The following is a 24612-nucleotide window of genomic DNA, read 5'->3' on the forward strand; positions in this document are numbered from 1 at the left end:
TCTGAACCCAGAAGCAGGGTGGAAAAAGTCCAGGATTGCTAGATTATGTGAAATCTTATGTCTCTTATGTCTCTCCCCATAATAATATGTTATGGTGACTGCAGCATGTATCAGAATTACTTGGAAGGCTTATTAAAACACAGTCTGCTATAGGATGGAACTCAATAATTTTCATTTCCAACACATTCCCATGTAATGTTGCTGTTACTGGTTCTGGGACCATACTAGAACCACTGCCTTGATCTGTTGCTACATAATCCCACTTGTCTTTGATAGAGTTGTCAAGAAGGCAGGGTGTTTCCCAGTACCTGTCTCCATGGTTCTCACAAGTGGGAGTGAGGAAGAAGAAATAACTTCTTTCCCAAGAGGCTGTCAGAACCTTCCTTCTGAGATAGGGAGGGATAGGAAAGCTTTTACAAACTACCTAGACCTCTTAGAGGACCCCGTCCTCACCCCAAGGGAAAATCACTGAGTCTATTGTCCTATGGAGCCACTGGCAGTCATGGGAGTTGACCACACCCCTCCAGCATATTGTAGGAGAAAAAAGATTGAAACCAACTCAATGATCTTACCTGCTGTCTCCTTTCCCCCACTCCACCCTCTTAATTTCCTTTCAGGTAAATCATTTGACCTTACCACGAAAAACCAGCTTATCTAAGTAGAACATCTAGTTCAGAGGTTTCTGAATCTGATAGGGACTCAGTGTATCCATTCCATCCATCCATCCACTAAGTGTATCCATCATCATTCTCCATATCAGGAGAAGTAATAGACCAGAGTAGCCATTTATTACCTCAGAACATCTATTTTATGCCCTATGCAAAGTACCTGACATCCTGACATCCTGACATGCTTATTTCATTTAACCCTACAACAGCACCATATGTGTGTGGGGGGGGGGGGGGGCTATTATTATCATCCCTATTTTCCAGTTGCAAATAGCTGAAGAAACTCGCCCAAAGAGCCAGGATTCCAATGCAAATCTAACTGCTCCCACAGCAAACTAATTCTGTTCTGTTCCTAGGACTGAGCTATATCCAAGGAGTAGAAGTTATAGGAGGAACATTAACAAATGATGGAGTAAACTCCACCAAAGGAAGAATTTCCTGACCACTTTGCGCTTTCAAATTATGAAATGGACCACTTCACAAACATCCATTTCATCCCTGAGAATGTCAATGCGGACTGCCTGCTGAGGATCACATGGAGGGGGCTCCTGCAAGGGGCCTCCCTGGTTCCTTCCTTGAAGGTCCAGTGAAGGAGTGGAATTGCTCCATTTCAAAAAGCAACACTAGACCAGGGAATGAGGGGAAACAGGAAGGAATCAGAATTTGACTCAGTATATGGAATGTCTGTGTGTCAGTACATTACTAACTTTTAAATATAGTGAGGGCCTCATTGCAGGAAGTTTTCAGACACTGGACAATGACTGTATGAGAACGTTGTCAAGAAGAGTCAAGGGGCGCCTGGGTGGCTCAGTGGGTTAAGCCTCTGCCTTTGGCTCAGGTCATGATCTTAGGGTCTTGGGATCAAGCCCAGCATTGAGCTCTCTGCTCAGCAGGGAGCCTGTTCCCACCGCACCCCATCCCATCCCCGCCTGCCTCTCTGCCTACCTGTGATCTCTGCCAAATAAATAAATAAAATCTTTAAAAAAAAAAAAAAGAAGAAGAAGAATCAGAGACAAGGTGTTGGTCTCACCATCCAGCACAGAGTAACTGATTTTTATTCTCTTGGGCAGAAATCAAGTTCTCTTGTATTTACTATATCATGCCTTTTAACCTAAGCCTCAGATCGAATTCACAGTTGCTGAATAATAACAATAATTGACATCACTGACACTTATTGTGCACTGGGCTTTGCACACATTGTCCAATAAGCCCATAAAAACTTCATAAAATAGGAACTACCATCGGCATTTTATGCTATTAAATAACTTGTCCAAAGATCATATAGCAGGTAAATAGAACTTGGATTCAAACTCAGGTCTGCCTTACTCCAAAGACCAGGAATTTAGCCACTGTACAATACATTACCATACCCTCTATCACTCAAATCTTTCTAATCAGGGACTCTGACTCTCCTTCCAAAAATCAAGCCAAATGTTTAGCATTTTACACAAGTTTATAAGGCTTTCTTATAAGAAAACTCTATTTGAAGAGTCTAATATCTGAGTTAGGAGGTGAATTGCAAAAAGCATTTGGTAAACTCAAAATATAACCATCTTAAAGGAAGCTCCAAATTCCTTCATTCTGGTATAAACATATAATTGTGTATAAATCTGTATCAAGAGTCATACTCTGACATAGCTAAGTCCCAAAGAAGGAAAAACTCATATGCCCAAAAACATGACCTGGGTTTTTCATAGTATTGAAAGATTGTAAACAACCTAAATGTCTTACAAAGAGACAATATTGAAGGAAACTATGATATCATTGAGCCACTTAATGGAGTATTACACAGCCATTGAAATGGTAGTAAACAGAATGCAAAATTGCATATGTACATATGTATGTACAGTATACAAATATATCCCTACTCTCAAGAATGCTTTAAGAACAAGGATTTAATATGGATTTTAAAGGAGGCAGATATAAAACACAGTAAAAAAAGAAGTAGCATCAGTCTTGGATATTGCTTTTATCTATTATGATATTCCATGACTCATATTAAATCCAACAAAGCCAAATCTTCCTAGAGCTAATGTCTCCTTATCAACTGGTGTACTTTTTCTTAGTACCAGTGAAAACTGAGCAACCTTCTTATGTCTTCTTGCTTTGGTTGCCAGGAACCTCAGGCTTTATTCTTATCTGCTATACTTTTGTTTATCTTGGGTTTTCTGGTACCAGTTCTATTTCTCCCCTTTCACCACTTTTTTTGCTATGTCTCTTTTATTATAGTTCTAAAGGGCTATATTTTATTGTGTCTGTGCTTTTTAATGTAAGCTGGCTTAGGTCCCTTTTAGACACAGGTGGGGCATAAATATATTATTATTAAAGAAGTATGACTGTAATAATTATTATTAATCATCATTATCATGAGCTTGGATAATAACCTGATTTTATCCATTCCAATGTTTATAGTAGAGCCTGAATATTATTGTCCTCTCTTTTGAACTGTTGGAAGACCTTCTCAGTTCAGGGCAACAGCAAGAAGTCAGCAGTTGCTTTGTGTGCCTACATTCCCAGATGCTTACCATATAGGCCATTATATGCTACTGAGTTCCTTTCTTGTTCCTAATTACCATATGATAGAACTTAGCTGTCATTTTCTAACAACACTCTCCTCGGGCAGGAGAGTGTCAGCTAATTGACAAAGAACTCTGAAGAGTTGGGGTGCTTCTGCCATCAACTGTATAATTATAACTCCTTTATATGTCTATACTACTCATCTGTTCGAAACTCTGTGCCTTCAAGTTTTTGAAAATCAAAAAGACAACTGCTCCTTCCTAAGTGGATAGCTGTGAGGAAAAGTATGGAGGATGCTTCTCTAGAAATCTGGAGGTCTCTTCCCTCTACCTCCAAACCCGGCCCTGACAGTCATTGTGTGGATAGAACTCCCACTGTTCTATTCCCGCTGGGAAGAGAACTTTTACTCTTACAGGCTGATTCTTCTTTCTTGTGAAATAAAATGCAATGCCTTGAAACCGTCACTTCTTATGCCTCCCCATCAGCATCTGATAATAGTTTCATAATAACTTAGGAAAACACTTTAGTTCCCACTCTTTATGGAAAAGAATCAGGTCTCATCAGCCTCCCTGATGATTTCGTATCAGAGAGGTTATAAGCACCTTGGTTTCTCTGGGTTCCATTACTTTTTGCCCCTCCCATGTCAAACTATGAACAAGAGTTCTTCTCCCCCTATTTGTCATAGACTACTAGTCATTTCCAATAGTTTTCTTCCCTTTCTTACATGATCACACAATTTTATGTAGAGGCACATGGCTGCGAACTAAACGCCCCATTACCCAGCCTCCCTTGCAGCTAGTTATGGTGACTATTTGAACAAGTTCTTGTCAATGGAATGTGAGTGGAGTGGTGTGCTTCCACTTAAATTCCAGGTTCATACCATTAAAAGGAAGGAATGTACTTTCTACTTTCTTATTTCCTGATAGCTGTAATAGGGACATAAGAGCAGGAGCTGGAGCATGAGGTAGAAGCCATATGTTGAGAATGACAACCCAAAGAGGTAGAAGCAGTCTGGGCCCCACAGGATTGTGGATCCCCCTATCAGTCCAGAGTTTCAGCACACTCAGCCTGGAGCCTGACCGGGGCTTGATCTCACAAACCTGAGATCATGACCTGAGCCGAAATCAAGAGTCAGAAGCTTCTTGGACTGATCCACCCACATGCCCCCTGTCCAGGGCTTCTTATACAATTCAGCTTGTTATGTGAGAGAGAAATAAACTTCTATTTTATTTAAGCACCGTTACTACTGCTAAGTCAATATCCCAACAGAAGCTTTTTATAGGATTACGTCCATGGCAGGTGGGTACTTTGGAAAAGGAATTTTTCTAAAAAAATTAGGGGGAAAGAGTTGAAGTTAACAAAATGGACAACACAAAATTCCTACGTTAAGAAAAGTCCAGGGGCGCCTGGGTGGCTCAGTGGGTTAAGCCGCTGCCTTCGGCTCAGGTCATGATCCCAGGGTCCTGGGATCAAGTCCCACATTGGGCTCTCTGCTCAGCAAGAAGCCTGCTTCCCTCTCTCTCTCTCTCTGCCTGCCTCTCCGTCTACTTGTGATCTCTCTCTGTCAAATAAATAAATAAAATCTTTAAAAAAAATATTAAAAAGAAAAGTCCAATCTAACCACAGAACTCTTGGTTAAAACCATTTACTGAGTATACAAAACCCTTTTTCCTTTGCTTAGTAGGAAGTTCCCTATTAAGAAATCAAATCCCCTTATTGCTACTGCTCTCCTTGGGCAATTCCTTCTTTCACCCACACATTCTAATTAATGCTATTAGGTCCTTTAAAATTGGATTCCAAATGCCTCCTGTTTCTTAAGATGGAAAGTAGGCAGAAGACAATTGCAACTTAGAAATGAGGGAAGGGTTAAATCCTCAGAGCATTCCCTAGAGGATTATAAAACCAGTGCATTTCCCTAAAATTCAAATATATTTATTTATATGTGCTTAGAAAATGGCTGAAATTATGTATACCAAACTCTTTTAGATTCTATTTTTTTATTTGACAGAGAGTAGGAGGGGCAGAGGGATAAGCAGACTTCCCAGTGAGCAGGGAGCCCGATGCAGGGCTCCATGCAGGGCTCATTGCAGGGCTGGTTGCAGGGCTGGTTGCAGGGCTCGATCCCAGGACCCTGGGATTATAACCTGAGTCAAAGGCAGATGCTTAACCGACTGAGCCACCCAGGCGCCCCTATATATACCAGACTCTTTTTTTTTTTAAAGATTTTATTCATTTATTTGACAGAGACAGAGATCACAAGTAGGCAGAGAGGCAGGCAGAGAGAGGAAGGAAAGCAGGCTCCCTGCTGAGCTGAGAGCCCGATGTGGGGCTCGATCCCAGGACCCTGAGATCATGACCTGAGCTGAAGGCAGAGGCTTTAACCCACTGAGCTACCCAGGCGCCCCTATATACCAGACTCTTAATAGTGTTTAATAATAGTGGCCTTTAACATTTTCCATATTATTTGACTCTTGTTTTTAAAACAAGAACTATAGTAGTTAAACTTTTAATAAAGACAGTCCCATGGTTTGGGGGTAGAGGGGGTAGAATTCTTTTGTAATGAAATGAGGAGAAACACTGCTTTATATTTTCCTTTCATACTTGCCCTCCCAAACTCTGACTCTGGCAAAGCTCTTGCATATTCATAGCCTGAGGCCTTAGTTGGCTCTCGCTCCCACCCCTGCCTTCTCCAGGCTAAGCACCAGTAATGTTAAAACAAAACAAAACAAAACACAAGCAAATGGCAACGACTTTGGGTCTCCTCAGACTTGAATGGTTGCCTGCTTCTGAGACCCACAAGAGTTCCCAGGTCTCTCTGAACATTTTGTCCTCTAACATCTTGCCATCATCCTGGAGCACCGCCCCCCGACACCCACCCTGCCATAGCATCAGTAGCAATGCAGGTCACTACTGGTTTCCAGACATTGGTTTCCTTTGCTCCTTGAAGGCAGAAGGTGTATCTCCTGTTTTTCAAAGTCTTTAACTTTTAGGAGGGTCTGCCACGTAATAGAGACTTTGTAGAAGTCTGAAGGAATTGAATGTGTGAATAGCCAGGATCATGTCCTTAGTTTGAACCCTTTACTAATGAGCTCTCAACATTTCATTTGTTGAGCACTCCATGCTAAGAAGTAATCTGATTTGACTACCTCAAACTCATTCTCCAAACCAGGGGTTGTCAAACATCTCATTCTCAGAACCCCTTTGTAACTCTTAAAAATTATTAGGAACTCCAAAAAGTTTTTATTTGGGTTATAACTAACAGTAATTACCTTATAGAAATTAAAACTGAGAAAAAAATTGAGACATTTATAATAATGGTTCATGTTAAAATAATGATAACAAACCCCATATATATAAACAATATATTTTTATGAAAAACAACTATTTTCTAAAGCAAAACAAATAAATTCAGTGAGAAAAATGGGATCGTTTAGCATTTTTGCAAGCCTGTTTAAATATCTGGGTTTAGAGAAGATTGCTGGATTCCCATATCTGCTTCAGAGTTCAATCTACTGCTATATGCTGTTTTTGTTGAAGTATATGAAGAAAATATGATCTCTCACAAATTTGTAATTTGGTAAGGGAAAGGGCCTCAGGAAGCCCCAGAGTTCCTTGGAGCGCATCTTTGAGAACATTGCCCTTTAACTTATATCTGTGACTAGAACCTCCACACAGGCCTAATGATCTGCCTCAACTTAAAATCCTAGATTTATTTTTTTTAAGATTTTATTTATTTATCTGACAGAGAGAGAGGGATCACAAGTAGGCAGAGAGGCAGGCAGAGAGAGGGGGGGAAACAGGATCCCCACTGAGCAGAGAGCCTGATGTGGGGCTCAATCCCAGGACCCTGGGATCATGACCTGAGCTGAAGGCATGATGAAGGCTTAACACGTTGAGCCACCCAGGCACCCCAAAATCCTAGATTTATTGTTGCTACCACCTAATAGTGTAAAGAGACAATTATCAATATTATTATAATCCCTTATCTGTATTCCATGTTCCATAGTTTTCAAAGTGTTTTCCCATGCAATGTCTCCCAGTAGCTTATTAGATATGGTCTGACCTTGCCCATGAGCAGTTTACCTAATGTTAAATTTCACAATTCAATCAAATAAATTTTAATGATCTAATTAGCTTTATTAGTTAAACCGTGCATCAGTCAGCATCCCATCTAGCAAGTAGAGGTGAGATCCAAAGGGCTGCAGAAAAGGAAAGTTTTCTAAAGGTACAAAGGGAGTAGAAAAAAAGGAAATTATTAGCAAAGAAGCCCTTGTTTTTGGCAAGGTAGCCCTTCTATGGGGAATGGAAGGGATCTCTCTGCACATTTCCTAGTGCTGACCAAGAAATTCCCATGCTGACTGGTTAAAGGTTACCTTTTGCGGGGGGGGTTGAAACTGCAGTTAGGTAAGGTATTAAGTCTTGATAGGTATTAAGTCTTGATTTAATGACATGGGGCCTTAACATAAGTGACATCATTTGGGATGTTATTTTTAACACTATGAATCATGAAGTTCAAATTTATATGATCTGCACAGGGCCATTCAGCTGACAAGAGAGAGTCAATACTCAGACTCATGCTTTATGAATGCGAACTCCATGTTCTTTCTCTGGCTACTTACATCGCAGAACCCCAGACTGGTTTCATCTACAAGAATTTAGAATATCTAGATTTTATCAGCTACAGCTGCCTGCTCTCCTGTACTTGATCAAAGCATAGTTATTGGTAAAAAATTCCTTCCCTAATTCCAAGAGCTGGTGTTTAAATGTACAGTATTCCTAGAGACCAGTGACAGCCCCATATGTGGGAAAACTACATGACAGGTTGTCACCTAGCACTGGACAACAGGATAGGTCCAGGCTCACCAGTCTTGTAACAGTGATCCAGGCCCTCGGAATTCTGGGGCACCAGGGAATCCTGCTATAGCAGATATAGGCCAAAGCCTGTGGTGGGACCCAAATCCCTATTATTTAGGTTGAGGTGACTCAGATGACTTCACCCTAGTACTAGAAGGACTTTGTAATTCTCTGTGTCTGGATGGGCCATGGGTAATAGAGCATGCTAGGAAAAGCATGAAAGCATGATCCCATGGCCAGTCTTGATCTCTGGCAACTGCTTCTAGAGGGCCCAGTCTTTCTGATCCTTGATAAGCATTATCCTGATGCTTTCTCAGATATGAGGCTTCCAGTGGATTTAACTTTACCTTTCAGTATTTTCCTAATTTATACCTTGATGTGGTATTCCACATCACTGATATTTATTGAAAGCCCACTATATGCCAGGCATTGTACTAGTTGTACTTACTTAGTTTCTACCAATCTCAAAAGGCAGTCATTATCATTACTTGATATATAAGGAAATCAGGGCTTCCAGAGATTTAAGTATCTTGACCTAGCTTACCAAAGGCAATGGCTAATAACTGGTTTCACTGTCATTTGAACCATGGCATCTTATTCTAGGTCCCATGCTTTCTCCATCACCATTTCACCTTCACTAATGTCATGGTTCTATGGGACCAATTATCTTCTGCCATCATTACAGTCACATAGGGTATAGGAGCTCACCCACAGACATTTTTTGAACCTCCAACATATTTCTGTTCCTTTCCTTGTCAATTCTAGGAATGCTTAGTCAAGAAAGACATCTTCTGTGGAGGTTCCTCAAAAAATTAAAAATTTTTTGAATTACTGTATGAACCAGCAGTTGTACTCCTGGGTATTTATCTGAAGAAAATGATATCACTATCTCAAAAAAGGTATTTGCACCCCTATGTTCATTGCAGCATTATTTATAATAGCCAGCCAAGACATGGAAACAACCTAAGTGTCCACTGACAAATGAATGGATAAAGAAAATGTGGTACATATATATGAGATAATATTATTCATCCATCAAAAAGGAAATGCTGCTATTTGCAGCAACATGGATGGCCATTAAGGACACTATACTGAGTGAAAGAAGTCAGCCAGAGAAAGACAAATACTCTATGTCATGTATATGTGGAATCTAAAACAAAAACAAAACCCAACAAGACTTATAGATACAGAAAACAGATTGGTGGTTGCCAGACATAGGAGTGGGGGGGGAGGGGTGTGAAATTGGTGAAGGTGGTCAAAAGGTACAAAATTCCAAATATAAGATAAACAAATCCAGCATGGTGATGTAATGTACAGCATGGTGACTACAGTTAACAATACTAAAAAAAAAAAAAAAAACAATACTATATTGTGTATTTGAAGGTTGCTAAGAGACTAAATCCTAAAAATGCTCATCACAAGAAAAAACAGTAACTATGTGTAGTGAGCAATGTTAACTAAACTAATTGTGATCATTTCCCAATATATACATATATCAAATCATTATGCTTTACACCTAAAACAAATACAATGTTGTATGTCACTTATGTCTCAATAAGGAAAAAAAAAGAAAACAAAGACATCTTTTTCTTAGTCTCCAAACTTACTTCAACCTCCCCTATGAATATAAGATTCCACCAATCTATGGACAGAACCTTGAAATCCAAAAAAAAAAAAAAACCTTGAAATCCACTCAAAAAAGGCAGAGTGAATAGAGGTAAGCATTTCCTTACAACCAGTGATGAACAAGGAACATCCAGTTGACATTAGTTGGTGTGTAGACACAAGTCGCCAAAGGCTAAGGGTCTCCGTCCTCCTCCCCAACTGTGTGGTGACCAGACCCAGGCTTGTCCTGTCTCAGAACCACTCCTAAACAGGGCCAGGCCCAGGTGCACCTTTGAGATAACAATACTATCTCCTAAAACAAACAGCCATTGTTTCTACACAAAGACCTTCAATGTTTCCTCCATCAACAAAAGGCCACAGCCATCCTGCCAAGAAGACAAAGAGCTGGAAGGCCTTTCATAAATATCATGATGGTGGGAGGGGAGGAGTGGAGGCAGGAAAATCATTCTCCAGTGCTTTCTGTGTGAAAGAAAAGGACCAACTCCACCCATCAAGGACCATTCTGAATTACTGATCACTCCTGGACTATTCATAATGACAATAATAACGGCTTCCTAATCTGTGAAATGGAAATAATATCTGTCCCTTACAGGACTGCGTCAGGATCAAATGAGGTAATAGGTAAACAAGCTCTTTGTAAGATTTAAAAGGCTGCGCAACTGATATGGTTGTTATGGGAAGATAGATGGTTCACCCACATTGCCTGCATAAAAAAGATAGCTCTATTTTAGCTGATGAAATTCCAAATAGCTCTGGTATCTCATCCAAGTCCTCAAATAAAGCATAGGGGAGAAGAAATGTGGTCAGTATAGCTGAGCACTGAAGTCTATGAGGGCCTGTCCCAGGCCAAAGTTGACTATTTTTCCTAGCCCCAGGAACCCAAATCCTGGAAATGAGCTCCCTGGTGGTTGGTCTCTCACCTAGGATTTAATGGTCCAAACTTTACCCCCATCCCCTCCCTTGTCCCTCTTAAAACATACCTTCCTTTAGCAATTTACACAAAAATAGATTTACATAATAAATTAAAGTGTGAGAAAAACAATCCATCCTCACTGGTGATCAAAGACAAATTAAGGCAAATTGTACCATTTTATGCCTATTTAATAATAAAAATTAAAAATGAGAATATCCAATGTTGGTGAGACAGTGAGAAAATTGGTATGATCTCAAAGTATTAGTGGCATAATAAATTTGTGTGATTCCCTACAAAAGCTAAATGACAACATATAACCAAGTTCTAAGAAGGTATTCCTATCTTTTGTCCTAGCATCTCCCTCCTTGGCAATTCCCAAGGAAATACTTTAACAGAAATGGCAAAAAGTAGCAAGTATAGATTTACCTACAGTTGGCAAATGTGGAAATAACAAGAGAAATGTTCTAATTAATTGTGATGTGACTATAGTCATTAAAACAAATATCTAAAAACTACTTACAAACATAAGGAAATATTTAAGATATAATTCTAAGTGAAAGGGAACCACACGAGTGGCGCCTGGGTGACCTAGTTGGTTAAGTGGCTGCCTTCAGCTCAGATCCTGAGCAGGTTCTGCCACTCCCTCCCTGCTCAGGCTCTCCTCACTCTCTCTCTGAAATAAATGGATAAAATCTTTAAAAAAAAAAAGAAAAAAAAAAAGAAAGAAAAGGAAGAAAGGGAACCATATGATACAATAGGTAAAATATGTAAATATATGGATAAAGGCTGGTAACAAATGATAATATCTTTGGTGTTACGTTGATAAATTATAGCTGAATTATATTTCAAAATATTCTTTAATGTTTTCATGTCATTTTAGAAATACAGCAATAAAAAGAAAAAAGTAATCAGACAGTAGAATTCAAAATTATGCTTCTACTAATATAGGACACATAGTCATCCTTGCAAAGATGTTGACAGGAGTTAATAAATTTATGTGTAACACCTTTGCATGCAGAGAGACTGTAGTAGACTCTAGTTGAAAGGCTCAAAAATTGAGTCAGGTCAACAATCACTGTATTGGATTCCTGCTTCTGCCACTGGCTTGCTGTGTGGCCTTGGGCAAGCTATTTGACATATCTAAACCTTTCCTGATTTATAAAATGGAAGTGATAACAGAACTGATATCCTAGAATCATTGTGCATAGTCAATAAGATAAGGTACATAGCATAGTGCTTTTATTTAATAACAGGTTGGTGTGTGTGCTGTTAATAACAATGGTGGTGGTAGTTGTAAGGATTAACTGAGGTCTTCCAGAAAAAATGCCCTAACTTAAATCATGCTGTTCAAATGATATTATCCCTATAGGTGAAGCCAGCTACAAGCCAAACGGACCTTGTTTTTAGAGCAGTTTTAGGTTCAAAGCAAAATTGAATGGAAGGTATAGAGATTTCCCTTATACCTTGCCTCTGGATATGGACAGCCTTCCTCATTATCAAAATCCCCCACCAGAGTAACACATTTACTATAATCGATGAACCTACATTGACACATTATTATTCAAAGTCCACACTTTACATTAGATGTTGTATATTACATGGGTTTGGACAAATGTATAATGACATGTATCTACCATAATATTGTCATATAGAGTAGTTCCACTGTCTTAAAAATTCTCCACACACCACCTACTCATCTCCCTCTCCTCCCAGATCCCTGGCAACCACGGATCCTTTTACTCTGCATAGTTTTGCCTTCCTCAAAACATACATGCAATATGTAGTCCTTTCAGATTTGCTTCTTTCTTTTTTTTTTTTTTAGTAATTTTTAAAAAGATTTTATTTATGTATTTGACAAGGAGAGAGACAGCAAGAGAGGGAACACAAGCAGGGGGAGTGGGAGAGGGAGAAGAAGGCTTCCTGTGGAGCAGGAAGCCCGAGGGGTTTGATCCCAGGTCCCTGGGATCATGACCTGAGCCAAAGGCAGATGCTTAATGACTGAGCCACCCAGGCACCCCCTGATTTGTTTCTTTCTTGAAAGGTATTTTTTATTACCAGTCTAGAGGACCAAATAAGTATTTAAAATTCTACTAGGTAATACAAAGATAATCACTATCAGTGATTGTGTTAGATTATTTATATATGTTATCTCCATAAGTTAGGTACTAGTCTCTTTGTTCTACCCAAGGAAGTGCCCAAAGTCACAAAACCAGTAAGTGGAAGACCTGGTATCTGTATCTAGTTTGTCTGACTCCAGTGTTTATATCTTTCCATTATGCCAATGTGTTTACCCTGATTCCAAATGTGGGTCCTAGAGGATCTGAACCCTGTCATAGGAACTGACAGGGAAAAGCATACTGATAAAGATGCATAGCCAACCACATGTCATTAAAGCTCTTAGAAGACAGCCTCCTGATAGAACCACACAACAGCCACCATATTTTATGTCAGATTTTATGGCTAGGACTTGCATCCCTATCATTAGGCAGGAGAGCTAAGCACACAGAGTAGGAAAATTATAAGGGTCTAGTTCAGTGTTTCTTAACCTTTTTTGGCACTATCCCTCAACTCGAGGGCATTTTTAGACATTTTCTTCCTAATCACCCCTTACCCCAGTTAAATTTTAATAGCACATAAATACTACATTTATTTATGTACTGTGGCCTTTTCCAGGGCCAAAAACTTTTGCAATATCTAAGTTGTTTTTTTTTCTTCTTCTTTCTTTCTTTCTTTTTTTCCTCTCCAAGAAACTATTTCTACCGCCTCAGGGGTATATCATTCCCACTGAGAATATATAGTCTAGTTGCAGATGGTCAGAGCTCAGGGAGGCTGACGGGGAACTGACAGGAAGGTGAGGTCAGGACCTTGGAGAGTGCCAAAGTAGCCCCGCTGAGACCAGATCCAAGGCTCATGATTGCCTCTAGTTTTGGAAGAGGATGGAGGCTAGAAAGTTAGTAACAGTACTCTTTTACTACATGTTGGAAGTATCAAAATGTAAAGGCCTTCATAGCCCTAGGCACACGCTGATCTCCCTTCCCAGGAACTTCCCTTCTTTTCACCTTCCTTTCAAGGAACTAAATCCTCCTCATCTTTCAGCTTCCAGTCCAGATATCACTTCTTCTGCTGGCCTCATAGATCCCCCAAATCTGAATACAACTGAATTGCATCACGAACTCTGTACTGGTCGTATGCCCCTGGAGTATTTCATCCAGTACTGGGCCTCATATAGGGAGACCCTTCATATAGGGAGAGCATCGGGTCTGGAGACCAGGGTAGTGACCATTATGAAGTATTTTTTTACCATATGCCTATTTATTTACTGGTACTAGTTACTCTTTACTGGGGTAATGACTTCATGAACATTATCTTATATGAACCTCATATAATCCTATTGGATTGGAAGGTATAGATCAAGAAACTGAAACTCGGGGCGCCTGGGTGGCTCAGCAGGTTGGGCCGCTGCCTTCGGCTCAGGTCATGATCTCAGGGTCCTGGGATCGAGCCCCGCATCGGGCTCTCTGCTCAGCAGAGAACCTGCTTCCTCCTCTCTCTCTGCCTGCCTCTCTGCCTGCTTGTGATCTCTCTCTGTCAAAAAAAAAAAAAAAAAAAAAAAGAAACTGAAACTCACAGAAATTAAACAACTTGCTCAAGTTTCCTCAACAGGTGAATGGTAGGTAGAGCCTGGTGTTTGTACCCAAGTCTGTAAATTCGGAGCCTATACCTTCAATCTATAATTCTTTGACTCTATCCTTCCATGGTGCACTTGTTTTATCCTTTCACTTAGTCCTCTCAACTTAGACACCAAACCTTTCCAGTTTGTGTCCATAGCTAGAACTTTAAATAAGCTTCCTTCAATGTCTGGAACATGGTGGTCTCTCATACAGGAGAGTCTTAGCTGCATTGACCACAACTACACCGCTTACATCTTTAGCCCTTTTATTAGGCATCTGAGCTCTAAGGTCTGCTGAACCTTTCTCCTTCTGCCTTTAAAGAAATGGGGATCTGACCTAGCATAATAACCACTGAAACCTACCAAACTGTTTTTCGTTCCAAATAGAAAGGAATGGTTTTCCACTTTCTACCGAAAGGTAAAAATTTCCACTTGCCAACAGAATGTGGTGGCTGCTGAGTTGGTGTCAGGAACGTGAACTTAAAAACTGTATTTCCCTTGTAACTCTTGACAAAGTAACTGACCGCTTCCTAACAACCTGCCTTCTTCTCCTGAACCCAGTGACAAGTTCCTTTTAATCAAAATATCTTAAACTGAAAAGGTAATCAATGCCAGGATACAGCCTGCTCACACAGACAGATGCTGTCTCCACAGGCATTGCTGCACAAGTGTGTACACAGGTGTTGTCTCACAGATGCAGGTGGTACTCACAAAGACAGATGTCCACCAGGAACATGATGTATACTAGCAGTTCCCTGAGGGTGGTCTTGACATAAAGCTCTCGGTTCTCAGCTGTGTTCTCAGTCAGGGTTGTTCCCCAAAGTCCTAAGGGACATGGGAGAGATGCCTAGGATCGCAAGCAGCAGGGTTCCTCCCAGGTGCCCGACCCACTGGTCCCTGGATTTTATTCCCATTTCTACCCTGGCCCTTGGCTCACACATCACCTTGTATCTTGGCTGAATCTGGCTTCTCCAACCACACTCAAGCCTGCCCTCCATCAAACACCCCGGGGGGAGTGGAAAAGACACTGGGTAGCAGAGAATGAAGACATGGAAAGGAGGTCCTTGTTTCAGGTGGGGCAGTCTAAGGGATCACCACAAACATGTCCTCCCTCAAGCTAAGTCCCACCATACCATTCTGGGCCCCCAGAGAGGACTGTACCAGGCTCCCCCTCTAAGAGACCACTACACTGGCCTCTGTGTTCTGGGGACTTAAGTTCTAACAGACAATTCATAAAGCCTAAAGAGACTGAGATCCACCTCTTCTTCAGGTCACATCTCCTGCCACAAGGGTTTGGGACTCCTTCCCCAACTCCTGTATCCCAGGAGGGAGATCCCTCCTCCCACCAGGTACCTCTGATGCCACGACAGATCTGGAAGCAGCAGCTGGATATCAGGGTCCTATATGCCTTCTCCTGGAGTCCATCTTCAGGCTTTTTGGGTTGGGACTGGGGGGGCACCGCACTGGAGATGGTGCAGATCCTCATTGTCCCATGTGGGGATGGGGGACCACTGTAGGCAGGGTTGTCCCAGGCTCCACTCCCCATCTTTTGGAGCTCTTGCCCCTCCGGACTTTCCACAGCATTCATGGGGAATGAGGTAGGGGGCCTGGCACCTCAGGAATCCACTGTCACCTAAAGAAAGAAGGAGCAAAGACACAGCCCAGTCTAGCCAGCGGAAGGCAAAGGAGCTTGAGAGCAGCTGGTCTCAGGAAGACTCTGCTTCCTGCCTTTTGTAGAGGGCATCTGCACCCCCTAGGGGGAGGGGGCAGAGAGGAGAGGGTGGGGAATGGCTATCAGTCTTGTCAGGGGCTCTCTCTCTCTCTCTTCCTCTAGCTTCAAGAAATGGGCTGGGAGGGAGCTGTGAAGCAGGGCTTTGGCAGGTGAAAGAGAGGACTGGGAGGGAGATGTGGAGACTGGGGTGGAAGGAAGGAGGGGTGAGAGAGGCCAGTACTGGAGGAAGAGGATGGTTGCTTCCAGAAGAGGCCTGGTGGGGGGTCGTCCCAGTCAGAAGAGGAGATGAAAGAGCAGTGGGAGGTGCTGGCAGACTCCTAGGCAGGTCTGGGCTAATTTCCACTAAAAGCTCCTGAAAGGGCCGACATGGATTGGGCTGCAGACCAAGGCTGGGGGAAGGAAACTAGAAAATGCTGCCTCTTTTCAGGCTCCTTCAATGGCATCTGAGGCTCCTTTAATGTCTCACCTTGAGCTGTCCCCTGGTGGGGTGGAGAAGGGGGGCTCCCCTCCCTCACTCCACCCCTACACCTGGGGGAAAAGCTAGTAGCAGGAGGAGCCTCTGTTTTAGACACTTAAGGGTCAGGGTCTCCGACTGCTGTTGAGGTGGGGGTGGGCAGTGAGGGGGGCACTTTGGACTTCCAGATTATCTGTATCCTTATGAGGTCTGTCCTCATATGGCTTATGAGGGAACTACACTGACAGGAAGGTATTCCTTAAGGGTGTGGGGCACAGCCTAGGGAAGGGCCTAAACCCTGACTGGGAGAATATATCAGAGAGCAAAGGGCAAGGACAGTGTGCCTTGGGACTCCTGAAAAGGAGTGAATGTCTGGACCCAGCTTAGCTGACAATTTTATCTTAGGGCTCTTAGTACTAGACTGAGGACTCTTAAGCATGAGCACAAGATGGAACTCTCAGAGGTATCTGAGCTGATTTGCTTTCTTTTCAATCTCAGGTGTATGTAACCCCAGCACGACCCTACCTAGGCCCTGCTCCGGCCTCTGATCCCTTGCCCTAGCTCCGCTATAGGCATGTGCTGTGGCCCAAAATGGCACTGGCCTCACAGGTGCAGGGGGTTACCCCCTCCTCCCAGATGGCTGCAGTGGGTGTTGCCCTTTCTCCCCCCCCTGCTGCTTCCCCATCTAGGCCACTCTAGTGCCCCACTCAACTGAAGCCCACCTCCCCCTCAGTAAAATACCAGCCCAGTGGAAGTCACCAGTCCTGTGTGGTCGCCCTAAAGAGATCCTGATCCCAGACAACCCAATGCTGGCCTCGGGTCCTTGGAATATAGGTGCTCTCCTACCCCCAAGAAAGGGTTGGAGAAGCAGCAGCTCTCTTACCCCAGGCCCAGATACTGTTAGGGCTGTCTGGGCTAGAGTTCAGGCCTCCCTGGGAGCTTCTCTGGATGGAAGAGCTTCATCTCTATCTTTTGGCAGCAAATAGACATTTCAAGATGCTTGTTTTCTTTGGGAAGACGAAAAACCATTTTGTGTGAAATCAGCAGATGGTGAACGAACAGGAGCTGCTCTCTCTCACCCACAAGGCTTTCAAACAATTGCAAAAGGACCCTTGGCTTGAAAAACTGAACATTAGGACAAAGGTAATGAACAGGAAGCTAGCAGTATAGGTCAAAGAAGTGACGAGAGGAACAGGAGATGGTTTCTGATTCCTTGGGAGATAATTTTATATTCTGAGAGAGAGAGGCTTGTGATCAACAAGAGTTTGGATGGACTCAAAGAAGTTCATCATGTGACAGGACCCACACCCTTGTGACCTTAAGGCCAGAGCTGGACTGCTTTACTCCCGGTCACTCACCCAGGAAGCATTATTCTTCCCTGCTCAGTCTTGAGCCTACCCTACGTGTGTGGATTAACCCACTAATACCCCGGGGGAGCACAGGTTATACAACAAGCTTGAGAAATTTTCTCAAAAGATGCTGGGCATTCCTGGGTGGTTTAGTCTTACTCAGGAAGTCCTAAGTATAGTAATCTATGGCACTTGGTTTTTCCTGAATGCCCCATTAATAAGGGCAACTAATGTCAGAATCCTGGGGTTCAGGTTGCCTTTTAGCAATTTAGCAAAACCCAAGAGTCTTGACCTTGAAACCCACACTCCCAGTTTAAGTCTTGGTTCTGTAACTGTATAGTTCTGGGCATGTCCCTTTGAGACTTAGTTTCTGTATCTACAAAGTGTTTGTATTCAAGCCTGCCCTGCTGACCTGCAGGACTATTTTAGGAGTAATATAGTAGATACAGAAATCGTTACAAACTGTGTGCTATAAAGCACAAAATAAATTCAGTTATCTTACTGTAGCGTCCATCCCTGTGAACTCTACTCAGTCACGGCAATTCATGCTTCAGGGAGATAGCTTCGGTCAGGACTCTGTTGTTATTACCTCTGAGAGACAAGGGTCCCAGAATGCTCTGTGTCCACCCCCATTCCACTCCAGCTGACATCAGCAGTGTGGAAGGATGGCATTTCACCTGAAGGCTATTGTAACAGTAATCTGGAGAGAAAGTAGCTCTTAAAAGAGTTTCCTGAGCACATGGCAAGTCTTGCCGTCCATCAGAACCCAATATACTTCTTCATCATGTTGCCTCTTAGCCCACTTGGTGAATTGGCCCCATTGCTTCACTGGGATACATTTTTTGGTGGCGTGCTATTCTATTGCACACACCAGGAAAAGGATTACTACATTTCTGCCCCCAGTACACTCCTTCTTCACGCCATAGTCATCCTAGCCAGGCTTTTAGTCCTACTCAGATCCATATTAGGTCCTGACAAAGAGCCCAGAAACAGCAAAGGGCGTAGGATGGAAACTTGTGGCCCATTTTTCCATCAGTTCTCTATGTAAATTTCCCCAGGTTAAGCCACCTTCCACATTCTAGAAAGAGGAACCCTGGAGTGACTTGCAGTCCATTTTCTACAGGGAGAAGCTTCAAATGACCTTCTGTGTTTCACATAGTGACCCTCAACATTTTCCACCCCGATAAACATAATAGAGCATACTCCATAAACAACAGGGGCTCACAATGGCCATGATTCTCAATGGAAGACACTGGTGATCTTTTATCTGTAAGAAAACCCTGCACAGAAAGTCTTACCCTTCACTAATATACCACCACCGGTCATCTGTGTGGCAAAAACACCGAAATTTGGGGCGCCTGGGTGGTTCAGTGTGTTAAAGCCTCTGCCTTTGGCTCAGGTCATGATCCCAGGGTCTTGGGGTCCAGCCCTGCATTGGGCTCTCTGCTCAGCAGTGAGCCTGCCTCCTCCTCTCTCTCTCTCTCTATCTCTCCCCCTACTTGAGATCTCTGTCTGTCAAATAAATAAATAAAATCTTAAAAAAAACCACCAAAATTTGAGTAGCTTAAGTTTTTAGCAACAAACACTGTGGACCAAGCAAACTGACATGAGAAGGCTAATCCCAAGGGAGTTCCCCCTTCCTGTTTCTGTACAACGACATCCTAGCCTGGTGCCAGGGGCCACCACAAGCCACAGCTCCTTAGAACAGACAAACCACATCCATTGGGAGATTTGGATGTATGAAGTCCTGTTGCAGCTGTCCCCACCCAGAAAGCTGAGAAAATAGCATTTTGTTATATTTCATGGGACCTCACAGAGAAGGTTGAGGAAACCCACTTCCCTCATCAACACGACCCACTTCAGTCTTTTGCTTCCTTCCTACTGCCTCCTGGATTTAACCAGTCCTGCTGGAATACATTTTTGTATCTTCCATCTCTCCAAAGAGAACCTTTTTAAATGGGCCCTTCAGCTTTCCTCCCATTTCTAGAGAACCCTCCTGGACAGCTATTCCTGTTTGCCCATGCCTTCTGCAGAGGATTGGACAGGTAGAGGGAACCCACCAAACCCACCCAGGTAGTGAGAGACAGATGATATCATCTACAAAAATAAGGAAGTTAGTCTGCAATTGCCCAGAAGCTTGGGTCTGAGGCCATGATCATGCCCCCGGCTGAGCACAGTCCGGACATGGAGGGCCCACACAGTCCTGAAGTAATCAGTCAGCATTATCACCCCCAGGCAGAGCTCCCACTGTGGCCGGCAGGGTTCTGTACAGGATGGTGAGTGTCAGCCCGGCCTCCTACCGCAGAGGGTGGAGTGGGCGACGAAAGAGCTTCCTGTGAATTGGAGACACCAGGCTAGAAAGTAAGGGGGGGGGGGGGAGGTGGAGGGGAAAGGCATAAGAGAGAAGAGGGATTATGGGGAAGAGGACCTGAGAGAACACAGTTCTTTCCTTCAGAGCAACTCACCAAATTTCACAAGAGACTTGGCTGACTGAATGTCCCAAGCTTGTGAGGAGGGGAGACTGGAGCACCCGGGCAAACCTCCCAGGTGCTCACCCTTCCAGCATCATTTCAGGGTCTCAGGGCAATCACCCAACACACACACACACACACCACACACACACACACCCTTGTCCCAGTTTCTGAGGGTCCCATCACAGGGGACACATATTTTTGCATTCTGAGTCCTCATTGCAGTCCTAATTCATTCCACGAGTATTTGCTGAGTGCTGACTAGACAGAAGGGACTCTGTGATAAGCAGCAAATAAGACCAGGGCCTCTGTCTCATAGAACATGCATCCTGGTAGAGAAGATAGCCATTAAACAAATACACGGATAATTTATGAATTTTAATCATAAAAAGTGCTACACGGGAGAAATACAGGGAGCTATGAGGCAATGCAGCAGGATACGCAAAGTTCTAAGGCAAATGAAGAATAGAATTATGATTTCTACCTCTCATCCCCCTTCTTGGCCCTGCAGCAAACAGTGTTTTCTGAGATTCAGAAATGTGTTACTGCTACTTTGTACAAGGAAACAGAATGAGTTAAATGACCGAACAAAAAAAAAGTTATAACAATGCAACAATGCAAGAAATGTTGCAACTTACAGTAACCTTTATCCCTCATGGTTACGGGTACATGATTTGAGCTCAGCTTGAAGGCTTGCAATAGATTCCTTCTGAACACATGGGATCCAACCGCTTTTCGTTCCTGAAATCGATTATCTCCTTGACACCCGGGAAAGAGGCAGAAATTAATAAGAGAGCTGGGGTAGTAAAACTACAAAGCGATGAAAAATTTCCCAAGGTGATGGCTTTATAGGTGTATACTTATCCCCAAGCTCATCAAGTTGTATACATTAAAGATGTATAGCTTTTTGTATGTCAATCATACCTCAAAAAAGGTCAATATTGAGAAATCTTTTAAACTTCCTGAATGGGAATTTGAAACCAAGAGCTTGATTTTCTTTTGTTCTGTTCACCTTATACTTCCAAATCTAGAAACCTATCGTGATGTTTCTTTCAGCATAATTGATAACAATTTTTTAAAAGCTAGAAAAGAGGAAGCTAAATACCCAACACCAGAAAAGAATATTAGACAAGTAAAGATATGAGTTTGAAAAATATCTGTGAATTAAGGATTTAGTTCCTGTTAAACGGCAGGCAGGCCTCATAAGGACAGAGTGAGGTGTTATTGTTTGTTAGTCCTTCATTCTTTTGGTGCTAGAACTTGCTCCTCCTGCTCCATCTCCTGGAGAAGAGAGAACTATATAGACTTGGATTTCCCCCAAGAAACTTAGGACCCATCCAGGCTTCTCCTCCCTCAACTTGAGGTGGGCTCTGGATGACACAAAAAGAAGAAGTTTTAGTATTAGACAAGGTTTATTGGAAAATTCTCATCCTGAACTCACCCAGAGTTGCATGTGATATGGTACTGCCATTCATTAAAACCCCACTAGAAATTTGAAAGAAAAGAAAAAAAAGGAGAAGAAGAAGAAAGAAAAAAGAAAAAAAAAGTTACAGACACACGATGGGTTGTTGTGCAGAAATCAACACTTTGAGTAGTATTTAATGTCATGAGAAAATGCTCATCATAATTCTGGTATATACATCTACAGAGTCTAAATTTCATGCATAAATTATACTTAGATGCATAAAAAAGTCCTAATATTAAAGAATTTAACAACATCATAGTGATATCTCTGGATGGATGCTTTTTATTTCACTGATTTTTGCTTTATTTTGTTTATTTTATTTCTGTTAATTTTTTTCTAGTGAGAATGAATACTTTTATATTCAGGAAAAGGTATTTTTAAAAAGCCAGTAGTCAGCAGTTATTATGTTCATAAAGACTTGAAATCCATTTTCATCTTAAACTCACAAACTCTCTTGGGTAGCTGCCTTCACCACACAAGCTCTCCACATCAGCCGGGAATCATGAAAGTTCATTTTTTGACATGAGACTCATCCATGCAATCGCTTTACTTTTCACCTGCTTGCTCCAAGACTTTGTATTAATCACTACTTCCTTGAAGACCTGAATTGGGAAAGACTGTGGGTTAGGCATGTGATGAGTATGAGAACAGCTGCTGTGAGAAATACGGCATCTGACGGCAGCTCTGAGGAAGGAAGTTAACTGGGGTGGCCAGTAGAAAGGTCAAGAAAGGAATTTTGCAGCGAATGGCATTGAAATGGACTTTGAGGGGCACCTAGGTGGCTCAGTCAGTCAAGCGTCTGCCTTCGGCTTAGGGCATGATCTCAGAGTCCTGGGATTGAGCCCCTCATCGGGCTTTCTGCTCAGTGGGGAGCCTGCTTCTCCCTCTCCTGACTTCTCCTGCTTGTACTCTCTCTCTCTCTCTCTTCTGTCAAATAAACAAGATCTTTTTTTTTAAGATTTTATTTATTTATTTATTTGACAGAGGGACAGAGAGACAGCAAGAGAGGGAACACAGGCAGGAGGAGTGGGAGAGGGAGAAGAAGGCTCCCCGCCGAGCAGGGAGCCTGATGCAGAACTTGATTCCAGAACCCTGGGATCATGACCTCAGCAGAAGGCAGACGCTTAATGACTGAGCCACCCCGGTGCCCCAAATAAATAAAATCTTAAAAAAAAAATGAAATGGACTTTAAATGACATCATTTGGAAAAGGATGACAAATATTTTAAGAGACAAAAAGAAAGTACAGCTAGCATTTATTAACCATCCACACGGCAGATGCCTTACCGAGCATTATCTTAATTAATTCTCACATCATCCCGTAGGGTAGACTTTTATTGTCTCATTTTACAGGTAAAGAAATGGAAGACCTGAGAGATAATTAGTGCTGGAGTCCATCTTTGAGTCAGGTCTGTCTGACCCCACTGAGAATGACTTCCTGTATGTCATCCACACAGGGACAGCAGCATGTGCAAAAGAAGACAGGTGGGAACATTGCTCACCCTTGTGGGAGAACAGTCCCACCGTTCTCACTGGAGAATAGGAAATAAGCCTGGAAAGAGGGCTGGGAGTGAACATTCAAGGCCTCAAATCCACACATTTAATTCATTCAGGCAATAATAGATTTCAACTGGATTCAGGCAAAGGAAAGACAAAGAAAGCTTCCAAACGGCAATGAAATGAAAGTTCCATTTTAGGAAATCTAATCGGACAATAAGGGATGGCTCTGGGGGGAGACTGGAAGCCAGGAAATCAGCTGGAAGGTTGCTGGGCTAGTGTAGGGACAGGAATGAAAGTCGGAATGATGACGTGACAGAAGAATAGAAAGGAACGGAAGGATACATGAGGCATCTCAGAGGCAAAACCTGTAGGAGTTAGCACCTGACTCGATGTAGGATACAAGGGAAAGCAAAATCAAAGGTGGCTCCAAGTTCTCAAACCCCTACAACTGGAAGGTCAGCGATGCTATTAATGGGGTGCGGTGGGAGGAGAGGGATCAAAAGGAGGTTTCAGCCTGAAAGTCAGCTTTAGGTATGTGTGAGTCTAAAGTGTTAATGGGTCACTCAGATGATGAAATCTGAGGGCAGGGTGGACAATCTGGGTTAGAGTGTGAGGCAGTAATAAACACTGGTGAGAGTGATGGTGTAGCTAGATGTGTTTATTGGAGCCACAGGAACAGCTGAGATTGCCAAAGGATTGCATGCAGGAAAAAGGGAACTTAAGGAGTTGAGGGGGAAGGAAGAGAAGCCAGAATAGAAAAAGAGCCACAAGAGAGGTGGGAGGAGAACCAAGAGTTTTCAAGACACAAAAGTCAGAGGAGGAATGTTTTAAGAAGGGAGTGATTATAGAGTTTATCAAACAGTGCTAAAAGGTCAAGGGTTCTGATAAATTCAAAGCCTTCAGATGCTTAGACTAGAATCTCTCAGGCAACCTTGGAAAGTGAGAAGGCTGTGGATGTCTATTTGGAGAAGTGGGGGTGTAGAGGTTTAAAGAGTGGGTGGTGAGAAAATAAAAGTGGCTCCACTTGGCTACACAACTAATCTACCAAGTATTTACTGAACACGTACTGTCTGAACTTCTTGCATACCTGTTGGAGGATGTCCCAAGAAACTGAAACCAACCATCCTTGTCTTCGTGTTCTAAAAGCCTCCCTTGCTTCCTACTCATCTTATGGTGCTGGTTTTTTAAAAACAGCTTTATTGAGATATAATTCACATACCATACAATTCATCCATTTAAAGTATACAATTCAATATTTTTCCATATACTCACAGATATGTGTAACTATGGTGCTAATTTTATTTTTTTATTTTTTTATTTTTATTTTTTTTTAAGATTTTATTTATTTATTTGTCATAGAGAGAAAAGCGAGAGTGAGCACAGGCAGACAGAGT

The 24612-nt window shown here is 42.4% G+C and overlaps 1 protein-coding gene across 7 annotated transcripts in view; it reads right to left on the reverse strand.

The window, feature by feature from the left end:
- The window catches only part of PKD2L1 (polycystin 2 like 1, transient receptor potential cation channel), a 34563-nt gene extending 13557 nt beyond the window's left edge, over positions 1 to 21006 (reverse strand). For 5 of the 7 annotated variants that reach the window (XM_047703555.1, XM_047703556.1, XM_047703558.1 and 2 more), the window contains exons 1-2: positions 15602 to 16129; positions 14960 to 15073 (exon numbers count right to left, since the gene is read on the reverse strand). In XM_047703555.1, the coding sequence (XP_047559511.1) occupies positions 14960 to 15073; positions 15602 to 15836 (349 nt within the window). In that variant the 5' untranslated portion in view covers positions 15837 to 16129. Of the gene's footprint in view, positions 1 to 14959; positions 15074 to 15601; positions 16130 to 20248; positions 20449 to 20892 lie in introns of those variants that run through there. The other 2 variants (XM_047703553.1, XM_047703552.1) reach the window with 2 other exon arrangements.
- Between the last annotated feature and the right edge of the window lie 3606 nt (positions 21007 to 24612).

This window comes from Lutra lutra, chromosome 14 (assembly GCF_902655055.1).
Source record: "Lutra lutra chromosome 14, mLutLut1.2, whole genome shotgun sequence".
In the NCBI taxonomy this organism is placed as follows: Eukaryota; Metazoa; Chordata; class Mammalia; order Carnivora; family Mustelidae; genus Lutra; species Lutra lutra.